Source organism: Leguminivora glycinivorella, chromosome 8, assembly GCF_023078275.1.
Source record: "Leguminivora glycinivorella isolate SPB_JAAS2020 chromosome 8, LegGlyc_1.1, whole genome shotgun sequence".
Classification (NCBI taxonomy): Eukaryota; Metazoa; Arthropoda; class Insecta; order Lepidoptera; family Tortricidae; genus Leguminivora; species Leguminivora glycinivorella.
This window is the reverse complement of record NC_062978.1, coordinates 4,983,222-5,009,739: the sequence shown is the minus strand read 5'-3', so window position 1 is coordinate 5,009,739 and position 26,518 is coordinate 4,983,222. Positions and strand designations below refer to the sequence as shown.

The 26,518-nt window shown below is 39.3% G+C and overlaps 1 protein-coding gene across 1 annotated transcript; it reads right to left on the bottom strand.

Annotated features, from left to right (window-relative positions):
* Nucleotides 1-736: 736 nt before the first annotated feature.
* LOC125228993 (probable glutamine--tRNA ligase) lies at nucleotides 737-25,728 on the bottom strand. Its single transcript, XM_048133753.1, has 11 exons — nucleotides 25,524-25,728; nucleotides 25,053-25,451; nucleotides 23,766-23,877; nucleotides 11,714-12,082; nucleotides 10,180-10,367; nucleotides 9,342-9,568; nucleotides 8,337-8,473; nucleotides 7,685-7,856; nucleotides 6,368-6,605; nucleotides 4,572-4,717; nucleotides 737-955 (listed from the first exon to the last, which is right to left on the bottom strand). Exons 1-11 carry the CDS (start codon nucleotides 25,638-25,640, stop codon nucleotides 754-756), a joined length of 2,307 nt encoding a protein of 768 aa, XP_047989710.1. The 5' UTR covers nucleotides 25,641-25,728; the 3' UTR covers nucleotides 737-753.
* Nucleotides 25,729-26,518: the final 790 nt, after the last annotated feature.

The following is a 26,518-nucleotide window of genomic DNA, read 5'->3' as shown; positions in this document are numbered from 1 at the left end:
ATTAGCGTAAGTCGTTAACAAAAATTAACTCGCTGTCAGTTTTGTGACCACAATTAAGCATAAAAAATGTCTAAAAATTTACTTTTTTCACATTCTGAACGTAGATAATCGCTTAAAGTTTATGTAACTAATACAAACGCAATATATTTATTGAAATTTCATACTTAATTATCGTCACAAAACTGACAGTGAGTTAATTTTTGTTAACAACTTACGCTAATTGGGGTGTCCCAGTCTGAAAATGCCCAGTTGCATCAACCACATTTGACAGACACATCATCGTCACGCAGCAGACGTCTATGGACTTCCCATACAATAAAAAACGAACGCTTTAACGGTGACAGACGGTTTGATGCAACCGGCCCTTAGTATATTAAATTTTTTGGTGGATTTGATATCAACCACGTACTTCGACTTCGTTCGGTTTCGTTATTATTTTTCGATGACAAGTTTTATATAATTCACAGCTAATTCATTTCATTAGACTTATATTGACCGGGATATCAACCATGTTTTAAACTTTGTTTTTTGTCGAGCTCCCGATATTTCAACGCAGTTACGCCACCCCAAAGGCACACCTTGGACAATAGCGATCAAATATATGAAAGAGGCGCGTTCCTACGCACACAGTCTAAGCTCGTGTAGGTGAACGCGTACCATGCTTGTGTGAATGGACAGGCGGTAACTGAGGTATCCGAGAGTGATTCTAAATAAAGTATCTAATAAAGTATCCGAAGGAGACCTATACTAAAGCTAGCTACTTACATTATTAGAGTTAGTATCAGGGTCTACGGAGAAGAAGCCGATCCTCTCAAACTGGAACTTGTCGTATACTTTGGCACTCCGTATGGAGCCGTCTGCGAGCGCTTTTACGACCTTCAGCGTGTCCGAGCGGCAGTCCGAGAGAAACCCGCCAGGCACCTCGCTTGGGTCCTCCGGGTTCTTGTGTTTGAACCTGTACAATAATCATTTTGTAAATTTTAACTCCAACAATGTTAGAACCTTTCTGTGTTACTCGTAGTGATGTGCAAGTTGCGGAAACTTACCAAAAAAATCTCAAATTTCTTGAAAAAGTCACGAAACTTTCACGAAAAACAATGGGAATATAAATTTATGAAATGGCAAGTTTCAGTCCATACAATTGTCCATACAAAGTATGGAAAGTTTCCGAAGTTTTCCTATGTGAAAATTTCAGAACTTTGGAAACTTTCCGTCGGCACATCAGTAGTTACTCGTATGTGATGCTCTTTCCTAGACTGCGTTGGCACTTTTACAATAAAAAAATTGACAATCTATACGATGTCGCCTTTTCTTTACAAGACGGGTTGTGTGTCATCAACAAAGAGCGGAATTCTTCATAGCAAAAATCAAACTTTCAAAGGGATTGACCTAACTGTTTTATCGACTTATCGATGTTACGGGATAATATCGCATTAGGTATCCATAATCAACTTAAAAGATTATTCTGTAACATTTGACCTTTTTGATAAGCAACTTGCATCTCCGTATAGGCTACTTGACCCTTTTTCAAAGTATGTCTTATATTATTAATTACTGTCTAAATTAAACGAAAAAAAATAGTACCATATTTTATTACGACTTAAAATCCCGCAAAAAAATTATTTAAAGTTTACTTTTACGTGATCAGGCAAAAACAACATCAGCCATATTAATCTATAGAATATCTATGACATGACGTCAGTATATTTAGAAAAAAATATTTCACATTGTCACACCCGTCAACGACTATGAATTTTAATACAATAGAGGTTGCATCTATGGAGATCAGATTACTACCTCTATTTTCCATAGTTGATCTGAATTATGTGACGTCACTCCATTGGCCAACACCGTTTTCGGAGTCCATAATTAAAAAAAAACATACACACATCTTTAATTAAAAATACGCAGTCATCACGCACTTTTAATGCCCGCAAGCTATAAATATTGATTTCTTAAGTCAAATACTACAGAAAACAATAACTTGATGTGCTAAATTCGATACGAGTCTAGTAGCCTATTAAAGTAAATCATGTCAGCGTTACATATGTCATTTATGTCACTTGAGTTTTCATGAGTGATTTCCGTGCCGTGTTACTAAAATGGTTAATAATCCTAAAAGAAAAACAATAAAAAAATGGACACAGAAAAAATCTTCTCTTAGTTTCAAAGAAGATTCTTCCACAATATATTGCTCGAAATGTGATGTTCATTTATATCAGCCAAAGAAACATTGTGTTGAAAGTCACTTAGCCTGATATCATTACTTTAACTTTGTTTTGTTAAGTGACAAATATTTATCGATAAGTCGATAAAACAGTTAGGTCAATCCCTTTGACAGTTTGATTTTTGCTATGAAGAATTCCGCTCTTTGGTCATCAACCTGGTATAGTTCGTAGGGCTCGACCTCGTATTGTAGACCAATCTGCTTACGAGTACTAAAGCAAATATTATACCTGGCAGGCAAGCATGGTCGCGCGATAAAAGATAAAAACATCAGGCCGTCCGCCGTGACGGCCTGATGTTTTATCATTTATCGCGTGACCATGCTTGCCTGCCAGGACATAACTACATAGGTTTGGGTCACAGATATTAAAGTGTTACGTCAAATATGGAGCTTCTGGGGATATGTATTATGCATATTTAGAGTCAAGCTTGTTCAAATTTAGCGTGGCCTGGGTACTTAAATGAGATACGAGGCGTGAATAGATTTGAGGCGTGATTTGATGCATAAATTGTCTATTTTAAAATGGATTGTCGCATATCAAGATTAGGTTACACTTTTTCATTGGTTTTATAATCAAGCCATTAACATTAACACCTAGGATAGGTACATAATTATATAAATAAAATAAAATAAATAAATATTGGGGGACACCTTACACAGATCAACTTAGCCCCAAACTAAGCAAAGCTTGTACTACGAGGGTCATGCCAAAAGAAATTAGATACTCAAAATTTACATACTTTATTCTTTATTACACCTATCTATTTTTTCGAAGTATTCACCGTGAACACGTATACACGTTTTCATCCGTCTAAACCACTTAGAAAATACCGATGACCACTCTTCTTTAGACACCTCAGAAATTTCGTAATTATACGCAGCCAACGCATCTTCTTTGTTCTCAAATCGCCTTCCTTTTAATTTTTCTTTAATTTTAGGAAAAAGATAAAAATCACAGGGGGATAGGTCAGGGGAATATGGGGGGTGGGGCAGAATAGTCACGTTTTTTGAGCTGAAATAGTCAAGTGTTCTAGCGGAAGTATGCGGGGCAGCGTTGTCGTGGTGCCAGAGCAGGTGCCGGGTTCCTGACTTCGGCCGCTTGTCACACCAAGCTGACAGTACTCTTGGGGCACAAACTGTCACATACCATTCTGAATTAACTGTCTTTTGATCTTCTAGCACTATTGTAGCAATATGTCCCGTCTTGCAGAAAAATGAGGCAACCATTTGTTTTTGTGTGCTTCGGGTTCGGCGACATTTTGTTGGCGTCGGCTCATCTTCAAAACACCATACTGTGGACTGTCGCTTTGTTTGGGGATCGTAGTTATATAGCCATGTTTCGTCACCTGTAAGTATATCATATACGTTTTTGTTCTCGCCTGCGTCGAATTTATCTATCATAAATTTGCACCAATCCACGCGACGGTCTTTCTGTAAATCGGTGAGCTTGTGCGGCACCCATCTTGAACAACGCTTATGAAGAGACAGTTTACTATGAATTATAGTTTGCAATGCTGCTGATCCAATGCCCAGTTCACGCTCGAGCTCTACATATGTAATTCGTCGGTTCGCACGAATATTTTTTTCCACAGTCTTTACATTTTCTTCAGTGACTGCGGTTGGCGGCCGTCCGGTCTTCGCCTCATCTTCAAAGCTCTCCCGTCCTCTTTTAAATTCAGCAAACCAATTGAAAACAGTTGCACGTGAGCACACAGACTCTCCAAAAGTCGAGACTAAAAGTTCAAAACACTCTTGAGGTGTTAAACCTTTTTTAAAGTCATAATATATCATAACACGAAAATCACGTCGAATAAGCTCCATTGTTGCGGAAAATTCCCGCCAAAATTATTTAAAAAAAAAAATAATTAAAAAAGGAATCCTAAGAATTTCCAAGTGTTCCATTTTTAAATTTATAAGCAGATAACCTACCTTTACATTGGTGTATAACTGGCCAGTATCAATCAAATGACCATGGAGTATCTAACTTCTTTTGGCATGACCCTCGTATGGGTGCTAGGCGACGATATAGTTACTTATATAGATAAATACATACTTAGAAAACATCCATGACTCAGGAACAAATATCTGTGATAATCACACAAATAAATGCCCTTACCGGGATTCGAACCCGGGACCGCGGCTTAGCAGGCAGGGTCACTACACGCTAGGCCAGACCGGTTGTCAAAACAAAGTATATAGAAAGCAGGCAGGCAAGTATGGTCGCGCGATAAATGATAAAACATCTGGCCGTCCCTATCGCACTTACTAATAGTGCGATAGGGACGGCCTGATATTTTATCGTCTATCGCGCGACCATGCTACCCGTGCAGGTATGTGTACTCACAGTGGCTCATACAGGCGCACTTCAACGGCGACAGGCTCGGATACCCAGTGGATGAAGGCTTTGGGCTTCTCGGCTGAGTCTGCCGGCTCGGCGGAGCACTGCACTTCTATGGCTTTGCCTGAAGCGTCGTGGATCACCTTGGATACCTGCAGATTTCTGAGTTTTAGCAACATTCATGGGTGTTGGTGATTACCAAAGACATATCGTCACTACTTTTAAAAAATCTCGTATCTCACGCTGTTCCTCAAAGTTAAACCGCAGTAAGTCTATATGCATTCCATAGATACTTACTACAATTTTCTTTTCATTGACAGACGAAGATACAAGTTTTTTTAAAAGTAGTGACGATATACACTACCGTCAAAAAGTTTAAGACCAAACACGATATATGCAAATAATCAACATTTCATGAAGTTCCTATGAGAATATTACTTTTCAGTACCTACAACCGACAAAATAAAGCGTATAACAATTTTTAAAAAGGGATCATAATAAGAAATAAAAGCTAAACGTTTTTCTCATCGAAAAATCCTCCTCGACGCTTTTTCACTTCCGAGCAGATTCTTGGCATTCTTGCTATAAGTTTGTGTAGCGTTTCTTGGCTAATGGATTTCCACTCGTATTGCAGTATCTCCCATAGAGCTGTTGCAGATGTCGGACATTGTCTTCGGACTCTACGGTCGAGTTCATCCCATAAAAGTTCGATCGGGTTAAGGTCTGGGGATTGCGGTGGCCAAATCATATTTTTTAACACACCTTGGCGTTCTTTATTGACTGTGTAGCTTCTACAGATCTTTGCTGAGTGTTTGGGATCGTTGTCTTCTTGCAGAACAAATGGGTTGCCGATCAATATAATAAGATTACGTTGTTTTCTGTTGATTACAAATTTAGTTTGATGATTTTTAGAAAGGTTTTATAACAATGACACTGAACATTGTGTTTGGTCTTAAACTTTTTGACGGTAGTGTATAACTCCGTATAGACAGATACAGTCTAAGAAAAAAAAACGTAACTCAGTACCATACATAAAAAGGTACGGTGGCATTAATTTTTTTCATGGCTTCGCTTCGGAGATGGTTCCATATTAGTCCATAGTAAAATTGGCTCAGGAATCTCAGGATTCACCTCGTAAATTTTTACAGATGACTTAAACAAATATTTTCACAATTTAATAAAAGATTAATAACCTTTATGACGTATCCGGCATGCCTCAGGCCGACAGACTGGGTTGGTGGCAGTCGGCGGTAGTTGGTTTCTCCGGAGCCTCCTTATAGTCAAAGACATACATAACTCCGCATAGACAGATAAAGTCTAAGAAAAAACGTACCTCAGTACCATACAGAAAAAGGTACGGTGGCCTAGATGACATTACACCTGTGGGGTACGCTCAGCTAGATGGCGCTAATATTAATATTTGACATTTTAACACATATCAAGCTAAGAATATGGGCCAAATTGTCAAAACTGAGGTTCAAAAGTTTTAAGCCTGTGTCGAGAGATGGCAGTCTATGAACTGTGATTACATATTTTACTTTGACAGTGGGATACGTGGAAAGTCTAAGTTACGAAGAAATTGTGAACAAGTTTGAATTGGTTTAAGCTTAGAAGGTTATTTTTGGGGACACGATAATTTACACTTAACATTGTTTTTCAAGCGAAGTACCTATTGATTAAACAGAACAGGTGGGATGATGTACAAGACCCAGTCGAATACGATCGTGTGAGAACCCTCGGACTCCTTGGAGGTCTACTGACACGAGTTTAGACAGTTTAGGTATTTAATAAAATTTAGTGACCTTGATAACGTATCCGGCGTGCCTCAGTCCGACAGTCTGTGTGGGTGTCAGACGGCGGTACCCCTTCTCCGGAGCCTCCTTGAAGTCTGAGGCCTCGATGTACAGGACTCGGTCGAATACGACAGTGTGAGAGCCCTTTTCTGGTTCGTTCGGGAAGTTGGGCACTGAGACGGGGATGGGCTTGTCGCTCGGGAAGTTGGTGATGGTGATCTTTAGTGGCTCCAGGACTACCATCACTCTGGTAAAGGAAAATCATACTTTACATCAACTTACACTACGCATGAACAGAATGATTAATAGAAACAAATAAAGATCAGATAGAATTATGTATAAAAAGTTGGTAGCTAACCTAACAATGACGTCACATGCTCACAGTGATTGAACATAGTGGAGGCGACGGTCACGCCGAGCCACTGGTGTGTACAGTAAAGTACTCAGAATCAAAAGCGCTTTTAATAAAGGTGTTCAGGAATAATTGCTCCACGACGTCACGATCTAAAAAGAAGATTCTTTCACGTTTTACGCGTGATGTAGTGGAAATAATAATTTATTATCATTACGATTTCATTTGCTGGCATTGCGGAGCTCAACTAACCCAAAACTATTAGGATCTTCAAGAATGTAGTCTTCGACCTCTTTTACAAAAAGCGAGCGAGCGGTCGCGCCGGTGACGCCGAGTTCGGCGCAGCAGCTATTGCTAGCTCCGTGTGGACAGCAGTTAGCCGCGTGTGGACAGTACCTAGCCGCGTGTGGACAGTACCTAGCCGCGTGTGGACAGCACCTAGCCGCGTGTGGACAGCAGCTAGCCGCGTGTGGACAGTACCTAGCCGCGTGTGGACAGCACCTAGCCGCGTGTGGACAGTACCTAGCCGCGTGTGGACAGCAGCTAGCCGCGTGTGGACAGTACCTAGCCGCGTGTGGACAGCACCTAGCCGCGTGTGGACAGTACCTAGCCGCGTGTGGACAGTACCTAGCCGCGTGTGGACAGCAGCTAGCCGCGTGTGGAGCCGCGTGTGGACAGTACCTAGCCGCGTGTGGACAGCAGTAGCCGCGTGTGGACAGTACCTAGCCGCGTGTGGACAGTACCTAGCCGCGTGTGGACAGTACCTAGCCGCGTGTGGACAGCAGCTAGCCGCGTGTGGACAGTACCTAGCCGCGTGTGGACAGCAGCTAGCCGCGTGTGGACAGTACCTAGCCGCGTGTGGACAGCAGCTAGCCGCGTGTGGACAGTACCTAGCCGCGTGTGGACAGTACCTAGCCGCGTGTGGACAGTACCTAGCCGCGTGTGGACAGCAGCTAGCCGCGTGTGGACAGTACCTGGGCGCGGACGCGTTGAGCGCGTCCCGCACGGCCGCGTCCAGCATGGTGGGGTCGACGGCGCCGAGCGCGCCGGTGACGCCGAGTCCGGCGCAGAAGCTGTTGATGGCCGCCGCCGGCACGCCGCGACGACGCAGCGCCGTCAGTGTGTACAGGCGTGGGTCGTCCCAGTCTATAAGTAAGAGAGTTACATGAAACGCAACAAGTAGTCATAATATGTGACTGTGTTAAATAAAACGACTCACTTTGTCGATTGCTATAAAGCCCATTTGTCAGCATATAAAGATGCAAGCAAATCTCGTCTTTATGGCAAGCGACAAAGTGGGAACGTTTTCCTAAACACACTCACGCAACACATGTAGTGTAGAGACGCCCGACCGGATGCAGTCATAATATACTCGTAACACTGTCGCGCAGTCAGTATCAACGATTTGTTTACACGTTTATCGCACCAATAATTATACTTTATCAATGTTACACACCGTTAGCAATCCCCTCATCTATAAGCTTGGCTATCTTCCGCTTAGAGACGACAGTGTAGTTGACGTTGAGCCGCCCGTACTCCCATTGACGGGACAGTAGATTCCCAGCTCATTGCACAGCCATTAGAAACATTGTTTACCCATTTATTAACTATATAAACTATACATACCGTTAACAATCCCCTCGTCTATAAGCTTGGCTATCTTCCGCTTGGAGACGACAGTGTAGTTGACGTTGAGCCGCCCGTACTCCCATTGCACGGGGCAGTAGATTCCCAGCGCGTTGCACAGCCAGTAGTATGATGATCTGTTTACACATTTTACATTTTAGTGTTAAACAACAATTATAAAAGAAAAATTGTCTGTTTGTAAATATTTTTGTAAATAAATGATTGTTACACCCTGTATGTTGTGTTGTTGTGTTATACCTACATTTCTCCCGTTTCTCTGCCCGCGGCACGCGTTAGAAACAGACAAAAAGTAGCCTATGTCACTTTTCCCTTCAAGTATTCTGTACTATTTGTAGGCATAAATATTTAACTAATAAACACTATGTTGGCTGAGTTGTAATGGTACACCGTTTCTCGGGTATTCTTGGGTATTCTGTAGTATTTGTAGGCACAAACATTTAACTAATAAACGTTGAGGCGAGTGTAATGGGCACCTTTGCACGGGGCTCTTCAACTAAGTTTTATTTCTTGGTTAGCCGCCTTAAAATAAAAACACCCAAAAAATTGTATGATAGAAACGTTTGTCACAGACAGACAGACAGTCACTTTAACGAATTTCGGTAAAAGTTAACATCGTAATCTATATACAGAATAATAAATAAAACCATAAAAATTAGTAAAATAAGTGCTAAAAATTAATTAGAAATATTAAAAAATAAATCCACGTATTCAATGTGTTGCCTGCCCCATTTTTTTAGATTGCCAATTTCAAAAAATGGTGGGGTAGACGCACCACTTTTTGCGTGGCAATTTCAAAAAATGGTGGGGTAGACGCACCACTCGCTGCCGGTGCGGTGGTGCGGCTGGGACTTCATCCGCTACGCCAGGGGGTTTGCTTGACTTTCACTAACATTTGTTTGTTATAGACTCTCATATCGTATACAGGGAGTTAGGGACGCTTATTTAAATTCTCTTATAAAGAAGACTGTCTCCGGTAAACATTACCTCCTTGATTGGAACTCCTTAGTGCACAGAGAGTGTGTGATGTGTTCGATGCTGTCGCACAGACAGTGCGTGTAGTCGTACGTGGGGTAGACGCACCACTTGCTGCCGGTGCGGTGGTGCGGCTTGAACTTTATCCGGTACGCCACAGGGTCTTGCTTGCCTTCCTCTAGGGTGATCTTCATTCTGAGGGTCGCTTCGCCTTCGTCGATTTTACCGTTCTTCATGTCCTGTAAGAGACAAATATTGTATGGAAATTATTCTGTGATTAGTTGGCAACACTCTTATCTTTTGAACTCTTTAAGTGAAAAACACAACCATGGAACATCAAGCTCATGGGCGCAAAGCGAGTTAACATTAATCTGACTTCTGAGGTGCGGAACCGGAGCCCATAACCATAACCTGACTTGAAAGTTGAGAATAAAAGTACGAGTATGTACTATCAGCTGCAAAAGTGCATGGAGAAATTATGAATGAATTCATTGATAAATTCGCCATACATTATATCATATGCCATAACACCTATATGTATCTATATAATATGTATATCGTCGCCTAGCACCCATAATACAAGCATTGCTTAGTTTGGGGCTAGGTTGATCTGTGTAAGGTGTCCCCCGTTATTTATTTATTTATTTATGTGTCTCTAGCGCGGTCAGCACGACCCTTCTCGTCTTTTCCAATCCTCTTTGTGCTCACCAAGATCGCACTAATCCTGCTGAACCGCCTTAAGGCGTCCAATCATCTCTTTTTCCGTCTGCCACGGCTACTGTGGTGCCAACTAGTAACAATTCAGAATAACAACAAAAAGAATGGATTCATCCATGTATTTAAGACTGACCTCAAAGAGTTGTAAGCTCTCCTCAATAGGCCTGGTCCTGTAAGGTGAAGGCGGAGGGTTGAAGCCTTTGATCTCCTCGGACTTTTGGTGGCACACATAGGCCAGGTCCTTCTTGATAAGCTGCACCGCCCATTCGTACAGCTGGTCGAAGTTGTCTGACGAATGGGTGATCTTGTATGGCTTGTAGCCTGAAATTATAAAAATAGTACTTTAGTAAAGTTTGTTAATCGTACCAAAGAGGTTCAAGTATTATAGAGAGTTACTTTCAAAGTAAAATATGTAATCACAGTGCATAGACTGCCATCTCTCGACACAAGCTTAAAACTTTTAAACCTCAGTTTTGACAATATGGCCCATATTCTTAGCTTGATATGTGTTAAAATGTCAAATATTACTATTAGCGCCATCTAGCCGAGGGTCCCCGAAAGGTGTAACGCCATCTAGGCCACCGTACCAATTTCTATATGGTTCTGAGGTACGTTTTTTTCTTAGACTGTAGCTGTCTATACGGAGTTGCATATCGTCACTACTTTTTAAAAAACTTGTATCTTCGTCTGTCAATGAAAAGAAAATTGTAGTAAGTATGTATGGAATGCATATAGACTTACTGCGTTTTAACTTTGAGGAGCAGCGTGAGATACGAGATTTTTTCAAAGTAGTGACGATATGTCTGTGCTCGTACATAGTTTAAATGAGTTTTTTCTGTGGGACGCGCCCCCCAGGGTGCACGTGGCGACAAAAAGGGGGCGCGGGATCGTGGGACAAGTACACCCATCACACATTACTAACTAATAGTAAGGGTGGACATTTCATTTTTAACGATAGGGGGCGTGCTTAACTCTTTCGCAAGAACCCGCCTGGTGGGCACTTGTGAACTTTCCTCAGATGTCGGAGAACTCGCTGAACGGGTTCTGGCCATACAAGCGGGTGGTTATAAATTGCGACCGGTTTCTGACGTAGTGTGCCATTTTATGTCTATTGTAAATGAGTTTAAAAAAAATTGGGAACCGCTGGTTATCCCAGATGGGTTTCCCTAAACTACAATGTTTATTATTGTATAGTTTTATACTTAATACGTTCAGTACCAAACGTCGAATTTTCTAAACAATATGATCCCAACAGGTGGGTTTTTAACATGCTCATTTTAGGTTCTGCTTTCAAACTTTTTCTGTTTTGTATTAATGTATCTTTTGCGCTTGTGCTTATAAATATACTATTTCTCATTTATATTATTATATCTAAAGTCAGTTTAACAATATAGGGGTGAATCAACTTTTTCTTGCCTGTTATTGCCATGGTTACGGTCCCCTGAGTCACGCTGGTTTAAAGCAAAAATAAGCTACATAAACTATGCAAACTTTTTTCTGGTGTTAACAAGCCCTTTCCTTAATTTTCCACCTACAAACATGGACTACATGCATGCTTGCATAATTTTGCATAAAACCAGCGTGACTCAAGGGACCGTAACCATGGCAATAACAGGCAAGAAAAAGTTGATTCACCCATAGTCAATCCATAAAGTAGTTCAACTTACCAAGCCACTCAACCATATCCTTGATACCCACAAAGAATTTCTCCTCCTCTTTCTCCGGGTTGGTGTCATCATACCTCAAGAAACACACGCCATCATGGGCCGCAGCATATCCAAAATTAATATTAATAGCCTTCGCATGCCCAATATGGAGGATGCCATTTGGCTCAGGGGGGAACCTGGTTCTAACTTTTCCTCCAGTAATTTTTAGATGCTCTTGAAGAAGGCGCTTGGTATCTGGAGTGACGACGTAGCCATCGGACTTGTAGTTTTCGCCCGGCGCATGGAAGGGGAGCTTTTTCATGAGGTCATGGATGGAAACTGGTCCGGTGGCATCGCCTGCTGCTTCAGACTTTTCTGGTTTGGCAGACGCTGAAAATCAGTCACAATGTTTAGTAGGTGGGCCATTTTTTTCAACGTTGTCCTCCCCAGTTTATTTGGATTTGGAATTTTTTTATGTGGTTTCCACTCAGAAGCGCGAGCTCTTTCAATCCTAATAAGAGAAAAAAGTGTCCCAAGGTATTTTCCAATTCCGTTTCCATTTTTTCATACATTTTGTATGGCGGTAACGGAATGGAAGGTTTGAAAAATGTATGGAAATCTTGGGACAATTTTTTTCTCCTATCAAGATCGAAAGACCTCGTGATTCTGAGTATGAAGAAAAACACCCAAGTTACAAAAAAGTTGGGTGGACAATTTTGAAAAAAAAACTGGCCCCAGTGAACTTTACAATAGAAGATAACATGTTTAAACCAGTAAAGAAATGTTTTAGATCAGGTGATTATCGGCCGAGGCGGATCCGAAGTCAAAAAACATGATAAGATAAGATAAGATATTTAAAAATATTTTAAGCGGGTTCCTCACGTATTAAGTCGATATAGCGTTCGACATGTTTCGGTTCAATTTCGAGAACCTTTCTCAAGAGTAGCGACACCCCGCCTTTACATGTCGAGAGCGCGACGCATACTGCACCCTTAACAAGTGACGTAATAAGTGTTGTGTGCAATCCTGCTTTTGACAAAAGTAACATAGTGGGTAGCTCCGATCTCGCCACGGTGACGTCGCCCGCGCCGCCGACCCCCCCTGCGCCTGTCCTCAGCAGCCGCGCGCACCGAGCAAGCGCCCGCAGTATGCGTCGCGCTCTCGACATGTAAAGGCGGGGTGTCGCTACTCTTGAGAAAGGTTCTCGAAATTGAACCGAAACATGTCGAACGCTATATCGACTTAATACGTGAGTAACCCGCTTAAAATATTTTTAAATATGTATGAGTCTCACGGGAGTTTTATAGTTAAATAAGATAAGATGTTTATTTGTAAAAGTCATCTTAAAATTTTACAAATAGCTTCCATGACACCCTGTCAGGGCACACAAATTACTTGTGATCTGGGCACAGACCAACCCCTATAGACATCTATTACAAGACGACTCGCGGTGGCCAGCCTTCCTAGTATTTGCACTGATATGTATCGACCAAGTAACAGACCCGAAAGCAGCGCGTGTTTTTCGCACAAAAAAATTGGAAAAGGGTATTTTGATGCCTTAAAGATGTCCACCTGTAGTGTGAAATGATGTGGAAAGGTAACAAGAAGCTCAAGTTTAAAAACAGACGGCATTACATTCCACAAATAAGTCATATTTATAATTTATTCTGGCCACTTACGCGTCAGTAGAGGGACAGTCATACTTCTGTCCCTTTTCATCTGGCGCGACTGCCCGCCGTCCTTGAAACGGCCAATCACAGCGCGCTTAACACATTCCCCGCCCGCTCCTCGCACCCCAAACACTGGTGACTCGTATCGCGAACCAAATATACAAGACTGCCACTCTATAGGAGGTTCTCTGTGGATCTGGGTCTTGCTCATTACTGGCCAAGGAGTGTATACTATTCTTCTGTTCGACGGAGCCGGGTAGCGGTAACTTCGTTTAGCGCATCGGCCTGAAATATGACGTTTTCCAGCCAAAGGACAGAAAATTTGTTCACAGACTAGGTACAGTCAGCCAAAAAAGTGGTTTATCACTTTTCGACCTTATGTGTTTCCAATAGAGTCGAAAAGTGGTAAACCACTTTCTTGGCTGACCGTACGGAACTTCTTGCTTGGTTTCGTAGACAAAACTTATCATACACGATGATGTGTGCCTTTACACTTTTTTTCATTTAAGTAAGGTCAGTGTGGGGAAGACCGTCTACCCGGAAAGACCGTCTATTGACTATAACTTTTGTGTTTATATATCTACGCCTCTCACACGTCCGAAAGTATACCAGTTCTTCATCCTCAAGCCATTGGTCTTCAATACATATCCCTAGGACGAACACTAGTTAAAAATAATCTTGATTTGTGTTTCGAACTCGAACATCGAGTTCAACATGGTTCCGCAAAAAAATAAAATATAAGCAGTCGGAATATTTGTATATTGTATATGTAACGTAGTCATTTAATAACCGTTCTTTCTGACTAGTACTATTAATTTACTCAAAACGCGCTCAATTTCTAGTTTTATGTTCTGAAATATGTAACTTAGAAATTGTGCCTACTCAGAAAGTCCGGCATAAAAGAGAAAGGCAAGACCGTCATATGATAAGGAGTTGCCAACCTTTTTTAGGCTTTATTGGAAATAAGTTGAGTGTAAACGATATCAATATATAAGTATGTTTTTGGCTTATGGTAGTTGTACCGTTTTTGATTTTAACTTCGAAATACAGTTTTGGTAATGATTCGTATGGTGTTACTAAAATCATTTGAAAGTATTAAGTAAAAATAAAATATATGTGACATGGTTGTGAAGAATGATAAGAGGTGAACAGCTTTTTATTATTTTTGTTTAAGTATATGTAGATTGTGCAAAATGCGACAAATATTTCAAAAAAGTAGGGAGTTGGTCATTATTTATAAACAGCATTACCCAACAGGGACCGTTAAAAACGGTTTTGACAGACTATTTTACGCCTACCGGCGTTAATTGACATTGCTGACTGTCACTTTGACATAAAAGTCGTCATGGGTGTCATCAAATATGTTTTCGGGGGTGTTGATTTAAAAATTAAACACCACTTTGGAATCTGACATTGCTGACTGTCACTTTGACACAAAAGTGGTCATGGTTGTGGTCAAATAGGTTCTCGGGGGTGATGATTCCAAAATTAATAATCAATCTGGAATTTGACATTGCTGACTGTCACTTGACACAAGACATAGACATAGTCATTTTATTAATAATATTACACTACTACTAATATATATGTAGGTTTATTTATTGTATTTGTGTATATTTATTTTATAATAGTAGGTATCGACTTGTATTTAATCATTACAATCTCATACTGGCTCTATAATATTGTGCACCAAACTAACTATCTCTGTTTTGCCCAATGGTTGACTGGTAGAGAATGCCTTAAGGCGTTAAGTCCGCCATTTGTACTTTTTATTGATAATTTGTGCAATAAAGTTTAAATAAATAAATACACGTACATGAATAAAATTATTTAACAGCAATTAAATCAAGATTAATACAATTTCAGTCTAATTATAATTTCGAATATTTAATTGAAAGATGCACTCATTGATTATATGACAAAAGTCTGGTAGTGACTATAGCAAAACCCAGACGTTGCTAAGAAATGTTACCAAACTAATTCACGTACCTAATATCCTATTACATTTACTTGATAACAAAGTTTCAAAAACAAATAAGTAGTTAGATTTATATGAGCCTGTAATATCGTGACTAAATTGGACCTAAAAAGAAAAGGTTATGAACCCCATCTACGGAACATATGCCGGTCTTGCCTTATAAATGGAAAAATGCTTATATGTTTAAAATTTCAATGTTATTTTATTAATTATCTAGCACATTCTGCCCTATTATTACGTAAAATAACAATGATCATGGTTTTGGAACCTAGTCTCATATGAAATTACGCGACAACAAGCACTAGACGGTTTTCCCGTACTCACCGCGGGGGGACGGTCAACCCGCCGAGCCTTAAAAAATGTGATTTTTATCACTTAAAATTACCTTATTTCGCCAAAATATTAAAAAGCTTTGTAAAATATAAAATTTGCTATCCCATAGGCCCATGCGCATTATGCTAGACTACATTAATTATAGAGTTTTATCCACTCAAACTTTATTTCAAATAAACTATGCCGGTCTTGCCCGCACTGACCTTATTATTATTAATCGCTTTATAGTGAATGACACCAAATAACGAAATTAAGTATAATATTGAAATATTACATTGTGTTATTGTATGTCGAGCATAACTGGAAAATAATCCTTCGCCTTTGTACCGCCTATCCCATGATATATTTGCGTTTTGAACAGTAGAGGTTTATTCATACAAGTACTGTCGTATATGTACACATGATTGGTACTGAAACTATACATATACAAGGTGTTACTATCAGCCACGGAAAAGTCAGGGACCGACCCCACTTACGCGTCGCGTGTCTTGCGGCGCGCAACGGACGGATTACATTCAGGCGGCGTGGCGCGGACGTCCGTTGCGCGCCGCAAGACATGCGTCGCGTAAGTGTGGCCGGTCCCTCAGACTCCCCATATGGTCATATTAATGGTATGGTCATACAAGCAAACTTTTGTATGAGACAATTTAACCCTCGAAATCACGAAGAATAATTAGAAAGTTAAAATATGATACAAATGTTAATCCATGTATAAAATATGACATTTAATATTAATAAGAAAGAAAAACAAAGATAAAATGGTCCACTTTATTGAAGATCAAGGTGAAAATGTAAAAATATTACTTTCGGGTAAAGATAAGATTGTACATCAAAAACAGAACAAAACCATTTCACGTGTAAATAAAACAACGAACACACTAGTTAAAAGACTTAAAAGTAATTAAGAATAATAAAATCTAAATAAAATAAATAACAAAATAAGTATGCACATTAAAAAAATAGGAAGAAAAACACACACTTAAAATTTTATATACAAAGACACTAAAAACACAACGTCACAATCACACCATATCCCTAAACTCTTCGAGCTCCAACACGATATTATGGACGGTCAAGGTCAAATCTACCGCCTCCATGAGCCAGGCGATCCAGCGCCACCGCACGTACCAAAACTGAGTGTCAGCGGCCAGAGCTTGGTCCAGGAACGAAAGAGCGTCAGCAGGTATCTACGCTCAGTTTCAAATTATGGTTGGTCGAGGCCAAATCCATCGGTTCAACCAACCAGTCGATCCAACGCCACCACATGTACCAAAACAGCGTCAGAGGCCAGAGCGTGGTCCAGAAACAGGCGAGCGCAGGCAGGCCTCTCTACGTTTAGTTACAAATTATGGTCGGTCAATGCCAAATCCAACGCGTCCACCAACCAGTCGATCTAGCACCAGTAGCACCACCAGTCAGTCGATTAAGCATCATCGGCCAGTCGATTCAGCATCACCTTCAGCCAGCCAATTCAGCACCTTCAGCCAGCCAATTCAGCACCTCCAGCCAGCCAATTCAGCACCTTCAGACAGTCAATTCAGCACCTTCAGCCAGTCCATTCAGCACCTTCAGCCAGTCAATTCAGCACCTTCAGCCAGTCAATTCAGCACCTTCAGCCAGTCGATCCAGCGACACCGCACGAACCAAAACCGAGCGTCAGGGGCCAGAGGCAATAGGCGAGCGCAAGCAGTTCTCTCTACGCTCAGTTTCAAATTATCGTCGGTCAAAGCCAAATCCACTCCCTCGATCAGCCAATCCATCCGACGCCATCGCACGAACCAAAACCGAGCGTCAGGGGCCAGAGCGTGGTCTAGGAACAGAAAAGCTTTCTAGTTGAACCTTCTAGTTGTTTTGTTATTAAGTCTTACTGTCAAACAATGAAAGTGGCTAATTGCCACATTACAGTCGGCATGTCTCTCTGTGCTCAGCAACAGCACAAAGAATAGTATCGTGCCAAGGTCAGGTTGAAATAAAGGGATGTCCAATAGAAGCCTCGAAAGCGCTGATATACTCTTCAGCGCGTAATAGGTTCATTTTCTTCGCTTAGCACAACGCAGTGTCTTGCCGAGGTCGGATGAAGCGTTATCTGGACACACGAAGGAGTGCCCGACCCAACAAGAGCCCCGAAACCGCTGATATTCTTCAAAGAGTTCACAGCGACCAGTATATTTCTCGGTGAGGTAAATGGCGCACGTCATGTGCCGCCCCGAAGTAAGGACGCCACTCGAAAGTTATTAGTACTTAACTCCATTTAAATAGTAGAGAACGAGATAGGGTACTGCACGTTGAGAAGTCCGAGAAGTAATAACTAAATCACGAAACTTAACACTGTATTTAAAACACATCGTCAGAAGCCACCAACCAGAGGGAATACTATACCTATAAACAGTACAGGGTGATATAGAAATCGTGAATCGAAACTTGTTACTACTTCTGGTGGCGCCTTTATTAACTATTTTTGGCTTCGCCTCAAATTGTTACCCACCCCACTCACCTTTTTTAAACACCGGCTGCATAAAATACTATAAAATAACATTTTTATATCCTAAATCCACAACTAAATCAAAAACTAACCACAAAAAATGGTTAGAAAAACAAACTTGTCTGTTTTAAGCAACACATTAAATCAACAATTTGATAGAAAAACAAAATAGTACATTACGATACGAGTGCGTAAAAAAGTAAGTTCGGAACAAGTAGCGATAAATTAAAATACTCCCGACACGAGTTACGAATTTCCTTTTCGCACGTGTATCGTACGACGTTTTTCAGTACAGATGAGCCTTCGAAGTTTCGACCTGGCATATAATTAACCACTTCTCGCACTAGTGCGTAGAAGGAACACCATCTGTACTGAAATAGTACATTACGATAAAAGTGCGTAAAAAAGGAAGTTCGAAACGAGTGGCGATAAATTAAAACACGACCGAAGGGAGTGTTTTAAATCGACACGAGTTACGAATTTCCAGTACATGAAACATGTTTTCAGTACAGATGGTCGTTTTTTTACGCACTAGTTCGAGAAGTGGTTCATTATATGCCAGGTCGAGACTTCGGAGGCTCATCTGTACTGAAAAACGTCGTACGATACACGTGCGAAAAGGAAATTCGTAACTCGTGTCGATTTAAAACACTCCCTTCGGTCGTGTTTTAATTTATCGCCACTCGTTTCGAACTTCCTCTTTTTCGCACTTGTATCGAAATGTACTATTTCGATTCACGATTTAAATTGCACCCTGTAGAACGCTCAAAGATGTGTCATCAAGAATCGTCAAGATCATATTACACAACTCGGAAAAAGTAAACATGAGTCGATGCAACAATGTATTCAATAACCATCTAGAATGTAGACTCGTAAGCAAATTATGTACCCAGGACACCCAGGCAGCATTAAGATTTCTTTTATTATATTTTAAGAACCAAATGACAAAAAACGTGTTGTGTGCGCGATAGCAATTATAATTGCTATCTATAATTGCTATCGCGCACACAACACGTAATAAGTCCCACAACAAGATAGTTGTAACCGGTCAATAAGCGTTATGCGCACCGATCTACCTCCGACATAAAATACGCCTTACCCTCATTACCTACTGTTAAAATTATGATACGTAGATTTAAATTTACTAATGTTTTCTTTAGAGATAAAAATGTTATTTTCATGCTAAGAAATTATTAGCACTTAGTTCTCTGCATGTTAAATACTGTGTAAGTTACTTTAAAATTTACTTTGTATTTCTCATGTCAAGTGAATTGTATTCTTTTTGAGAAATAAATGTCTTAAACCAGGGGCGGCTCACTCCGCGATTCTATCACCGCGCTACAAGTACATCCTGGCGGCCGCGAGTTCGCGGCCTACTCAGGGGTGGCGCGCGTTCTCACGGAATGAACGTTCGCACTTTCTATTGTTACTTTACGTTGTGAGGTTTTTGGAAGCGATGTCCACGTGTGGAATGCTAATAATAATATTTAGTTAAATAGACATATTGAACAAAATAAATACCATAGGACTTTCTTACACAGATCTACTACTGATTAAGCCCCACGGAAAAGTTCAATAAGGCTTGTGATGTTGGAACTTGAACAAAAATATATAAATACAGCATATATACCTAGAAAGTACCCAATACTTGAATATAATAGTATAACATTTTATGTGAGTATTAATTCGTTTGAATCCATTGGTAACCCTATCGCCGGGCGCCGCACACGTGCGGCTCGTTTCTTTGTAAGAATTTTGTAGGTATTTAAAAAGGCGGCATTTCGTGAACATCAAAGCAGTGGGCCTTCTGTACTTGTACTGTTATATATTCTGTGCTTAAACCATAAAAATACACAGATTCTCATTTGTACGTTTGGATCATGCTTACAATGTTAATAAAAACTGGTAGATTGGTAGAGTAAATGATGCTAAGCAAGATCCATTAAGTTTCCCAATAGGTCTTAGGAGGTTTGTATGAAACATGTCTGAACATTGACGACTGGTCTGGCTCAGTCGGTAGTGACCCTGCCTGCTGAGCCGCGGTCCCGGGTTAGAATCCCGGTAAGGGCATTTATTTGTGTAATGAGCACAATTATTTGTTCCTGAGTCGTGGATGTTTTCTATGCTTATATATGTCGCAGTAAGATAGATAAAGCCGTTATATAGTTATAACCCTAGGAATATAATTATACGTCGTAACATAGTTAAACGAAAGCGATTAATTGCTATCTTACTAGGAATATAACTATAATACGTTACTAGTTTAGTCATATAGTTATATGACTAGATTCAGTTTAGTGAAATGATTGTAGGCAGGAGTGCGGCGGTGCGGCGGAGGTATAGTTATAACCCTAGGGATATAATTATATGCCGTAACATAGCTAAACGAAATCGATTCCTTACCATCTTACTAGGAATATAATTATAATACGTTACTAGTTTAGTTATATAATTATATCACTGGATTAAACTTAGTCTAGGGATATAATTATAATACGTCTCTAGTTAAGTAATATAGTTATATTACAGGATTAAGTTCAGTAGTATAATTGTAGCAGTGTAGTGCTGCAAATTGCACTATTTGCGACAATAAATATCATGTTTATCTTGTCAGATTAAATTAAAACTGCCATCGCACAAATCCAAATGCAGATACAATTTAAAAAATGAATAAATCGGATATTTTGAAAAGAACCGGGAGCACCGGTTCCTAAATTTTTGTCCCGGTTCTTTCGCCACCATAAAATTACCATTACCGGGATTTACCGAGAAATACCGGGAGCATGCCCTAACTGTTACGTTTTAACTAGTATAGCTTGGATTCGTTTGTTTAGTAACTAAACCTTGTGTACTATGTTCGATAGAAAATAAACTTTGTTCTAACGTCAGTGACGGTGTTGTTATTCCAAATCGTGCCGCTATACGTATTATGAAACACTGATTTAAACTTTCGCGATTTTTACACATATTTAAAATTGCAAACGAGACTTAATACATAGTAATACGCGATTAAGTCCCGTTTGCAATTTTAAATACCGTATTATAATTATATTCCTAGTAAGATGGTAATCGCTTTTGTTTAGCTATGTTACGGCATATAATTATATCCCTAGGGTTATAACTATACCTCCGCCGCACCGCCGCACTCCTGCCTACAATCATTTCACTAAACTGAATCTAGTCATATAACTATATGACTAAACTAGTAACGTATTATAGTTATATTCCTAGTAAGATAGCAATTAATCGCTTTCGTTTAACTATGTTACGACGTATAATTATATTCCTAGGGTTATAACTATATAACGGCTTTATCTATCTTACTGCGACATATACATATTTGTATGTAGTTATCTATTTAAGTATGTATATCGTCGCTTAGCACCCATAGTACAAGCTTTGCTTTGGGGCTAGGTTGATCTGTGTAAGGTGTCCCCAATATTTATTTATTTATTTATAAACATTCATTTTTTGTTACCAGATTTCTATAGCCCCGTAAAGCCCAATGTACATTACAATTTTAATAAGTTGTTGCAATCTAATTTGAATCTTTCATGAACCAAATAAAGTAGCATTTCTTTTGTTTCATTGGTTTTTGAAACAAACGAAAATCTTATCTTAAAATGTTCAAATATTCCGTGCACAGAGTTTAGCCATCATGAGCACTCACACCTGATAATGGGTCTCCATATTATTCGAAACATGTTGCCAAATCGCGATTTGTTAACGAGAGTACATATGTATTATGTAAATTTAAATATATTGTATTTATTAGGGATGGGCCGAATATTCGGTAAATATTCGGTATTCGGCAAATTCGGCAAGTTTTTCAATGTTCGTATTCGGCCGAATAGTTCGGTTACATTGCCGAATATTTACCGAATAAACAAAATAAATAAATAGTAGGGATGTACCGACTATTGATTTGGCCGACTAGGCCGACTACCGACTAGTCGGCGGTTAGGTGGCCGATTAGTCGGCCGACTAGTCGGCTAGTCGGCCAGAACATAATGTTCGACTAAAATCACCAGATTTTTTAATCATTAAATCGCAATTTTCATTATTTTTACACGTTCTAAGTTCTATGAGAATTTTTTATTTTTTAACTAGCGGGTTGGCTTAGTGGGTATTGATCCTGGCTATGAAATCGACAGTCCTAGGTTTGAATTTCAATGAGGGCCATTTATTTCTGTAATGATCACAGATATTTCTTGTTTTGAGTAACAAAGGCATAACCAATAGGTACATAATACAACTATATCGGCTGTTAATTTATTTTTGTCCTGTTTTTTTATCACTTATAAGGGGCCGACTAATCGGCCTTTTTTGCCGACTAGTCGCCGACTAATCGCCGACTACAAATGTGGCCGGATAGTCGGCTTTCCCGACTAGTCGGCGACTAGTCGGTACATCCCTAATAAATAGCGTAAGTCGTTTCGTAATTCATCGCATAATGTAATGACATCCTATTTCAGCATTCTAAGGAACTCCAAAGGGAGTTAAAAATGCGTTAAAATATAAACTACAATAATTTTGTAAAAAAGGTAAAATGATGTACCTATCTTAAGAAACAAAAACCAAAATTTTCTTATGCACTAAATTAAAGGAACATTAAGAGCCTTAGTAAGCTAAATGTGTACCCATTACCAATCATTGGAATGTTTTTAACCATGATTTAAGAGGGCTTTCGTGTTAAAAATAGTGAAATCGCAACCGAGCGCTCGATCATACCGTGTGTGGTATCAAATTAAAGGGCTTTGCGAGTAGTTTATAAATATATATCACATTATAGGACTTTTCTACTTGGTCTAACAAAATATGAGAAAATGTCCAAAAGTGGTAATAATTGTACCGGTGAAGGCTCGTTTTCAAAAAATTGGCAAAAATCAATAATAGCAATTTATAATCACTAAGACATAACAGCAATTTAAGTAAACGTTGCTGATTAATTAAGTACAAAACTTACTTCGATGTGATGTAGATTTTCAAAGAAATTGTCACTTAATTTTAGGTAATTTCTGAAAAAATTGAATTCGCCTTAGGCTAGTTTACTCTTTTTCAAAAACTTAAAATAAAAATCTTGTCTGAAATGATTGTGGTACAGGATATACGAATTATAAATTTACCCGTTTTAATATTCAAAATTGTCCAAATTTTACAAATAAGATCGACTGATTCAGCTCTATACGTGCGTTTTTCTAAACGTGCATTAGAGAAAAATTCATAATTAATTTAGTAAATTAGTTTTCAAAAATCCAGTCTTATAAAAATCAAGATAATAAAATGCTCTAACTGGAACTTGAATTAAATAAATCTATTGGATAACGGAAAGTGTAGTATTTCACCGACTAAAACTATCAATTTTACATTCTTTTGACGTTTTTTTTGAAAGCAGCCTTAAGCCATGATTTAAAATATGGCTCAACCAAATATTCGGCCGAATGTTCGGTTCGGTAACCGCTGAACTGAATGTTCGGCCGAATATTCGCAAAGTCCATATTCGGCCCATCTCTAGTATTTATTCAATTAAACTATGAGGTGAAACGGAAAACAGATTAGGCCTCTCATCTCATTACAAATACTGACATAGGTAAGCAATAAGGTCATTACCTTTAGCATCTTTGATTGGCTTCTTTCCTGCCTCTGAGCCTTTGGCTTTCTTCTCAGGTTTTGGTGCCGGTGCCAAGTCTGCTTCAGTTTTGGGTCCTAGTAAATCTAAAATCTGAAAAAAAAAGGAAATTGTACAAGGTTTGTTTTTCACACAATTTTTATGAAAATGCCTGAGGATATGTAGAGAGCGCCATTGGTACTTTATAGTACATTGGTATTGTTGAATATACAGTAATTATATTTTTGAAAAGATGATTAGTCTAGATTAGTTATCCTTATTTCATATATCATCATTTCATGAAAATTACACTATAAATTTGTTACATGTCGAAGTTATGTTTATCTTCTTCTCATGATCGTCAAAAATTACATTACATATTTAAAATACTAAAATTAAGTTTTTCCCAATAAGGATTGTCATTTACAAAGAAAAAATACACAAAACACAATAAAAAATTATGGTGTTCTCAGGGGCGGCTCACTCCGCGATTCTATCGCCGCGCTACAAGTACATTTATTTATTTATTTTATTTAATAAGTTTACACGGCATTACAGCATAAAATACCAATACACCGAATAAACTAACATGGACAAAAAATATACAATAAAATAAAATATATTACAACGACACATACAATTATTTACAATATACATGTCGGCGGCCGCGAGTTCGCGGCCCATTGAGTGGCGACGACCTTCGCGCGGCGCAACAAAATCCTATGTCGACTGGTCACGTGTGGTCCGTTTGTTAATGTGGGTAAGAATTTAGAATGGCGGCATTTTGTGAACATCAAAAGAGTGAGCCTTCTGTACTTGTACTATTATATATTCTGTGGTGTTCTTTGAATTTCACTTTATAGTTTAAATTTTAAAGAATAATAAGGACAATGATACAGTAGCTAAATGTTCACTGTGGACACTGTGCAATAAATATTATTATCAATGAATATGACAGCATCTGAACAAATACAATTATTTATTAGACATTGTTCTCAATCAAGAATATTATTATTTGATCAGTTTGACTTAAAGTCTTTCATGTTCAGTACAATGTAAACAATGCCATATTACGAATAGGTAGGTTATTTCATAAACATGAAATAAATGTTATATACAAAGAATGTCTTTTTTTTATTAGACCGTTATAGTGTCCCACTGCCGGGCAAAGGCCTCTCCCCTTGATTTCCACAACTCCCTCTGGTGTGCTTTTTCCATTTTATTTTAATGTCATATACAACAAAAAATTCCAATTGATGCAATACAACTAAGTAAATAAAATTTCATACCTGCACATCAACTTCATTCTTAATAGCTTTACCGTCAGCCCATGGCAAGTCAGCTCTCACAGCTTGCATCACAATGCCAGAATTGAACCTATATCTTTTCTGAATCAGTTCCTCTTTGTATTTGGCCATATGTTTCTCAACGGCCTGCTCCACCTGCTCCGGGGTAACCACCACTCCGACCCCACAGGCTTTTTCAAATGCGGCATTATCAATGCTAGCCTCGCCAACATGACTAAGTAAGTACTCCAAAGCAGCGTCCACTCGCAGCGTTGAATCCAGCTTTCCGCTCTCAATATATTTACACACAAACGGCAGCTGGTTTGCAATTTGAGGCTTAATCTTAGTAGCCAGGTGGTAGATTAACATGCCCGCCCCTGCTGGCAACTTTTCTACGCTGACCTGTGGAAATTCTAATATATAAAACCTGTCTCTTAAGTTTCTTGAAACACTTTTGGATGATCGAAAACTTACCTCATTAATACCGGCGAGTAAGAACTTTGTAACGTTCACATTTTTAAATGTTTCTTTGGCCTTTTGTTCACTTAGACCTAGCAGTTGAAACTTTTCTATAGTTACTTCCGGAGACATGTTAAAAATAAACCTAACGTATGTCTAGTAAGCGAAGAAAAAGAAAGGAAGGACCGCTCACTATGCGGCAATATGTGACATGCGTGTCGCAAGCAAAAATGTCAAGTTAGCACTGACAGTGACAACTAGAACATATTAATGTCACATTGACAGCAAAACTTGCGTTTATAATCAAACATTTTTTTTCCTTTTGGTAATCTTTCGAAAATATAAATATAGTGAACTAAATATTGTTCTCGTGATAAAATAATACTGACAAACTTTTGACAAATAACTCCATAGCTAAATAACTTGAATATTTATTCAATAAAAAAAAATTGTTTGTCTGTAAAGTCGGTTTCCGGACGGTAGTTTAACGTGATAACGTCAAACATTACAGTAGTATAGACAGGGGCGGTCAGAGTATAGCAAAAGGGGCCCGATTCTGGGACTTTTTTCACGTTTTTTTATTTATTTATTTATTTATTAAAAATACACAAAAGTTAACAGTATTTCACCAAAGCACTTATGTGGTAATATAATTATGTACATGTTAAATTGACATAAATAAAAGCAAACACACTTAAAAGTTAAACTATGGTTATTACATTAATCACCTAAGGAGTGTAGAGTCTATGAACCTTAAGAGTTTTCTGTAAAACACACCAACACTATCAGCAAATATGTCAATATCGTTATCGTCTGTCTCCAACATGATGCGGTTAAGAGCAGCTCGGGCTCGAGCGGTGCGCCGGCCGCCGCGAACAGGCGCCGCCGCCGCCGCGCCGGCACCGCGCCCGGCATGCCAACCACCACATTCGCTCTTGGCACTTGCAGCCCCATTCTCTCAAGCACGGATGCGTCATCTACTCTATGGTGAAACAGTTGGCGGTAATGCA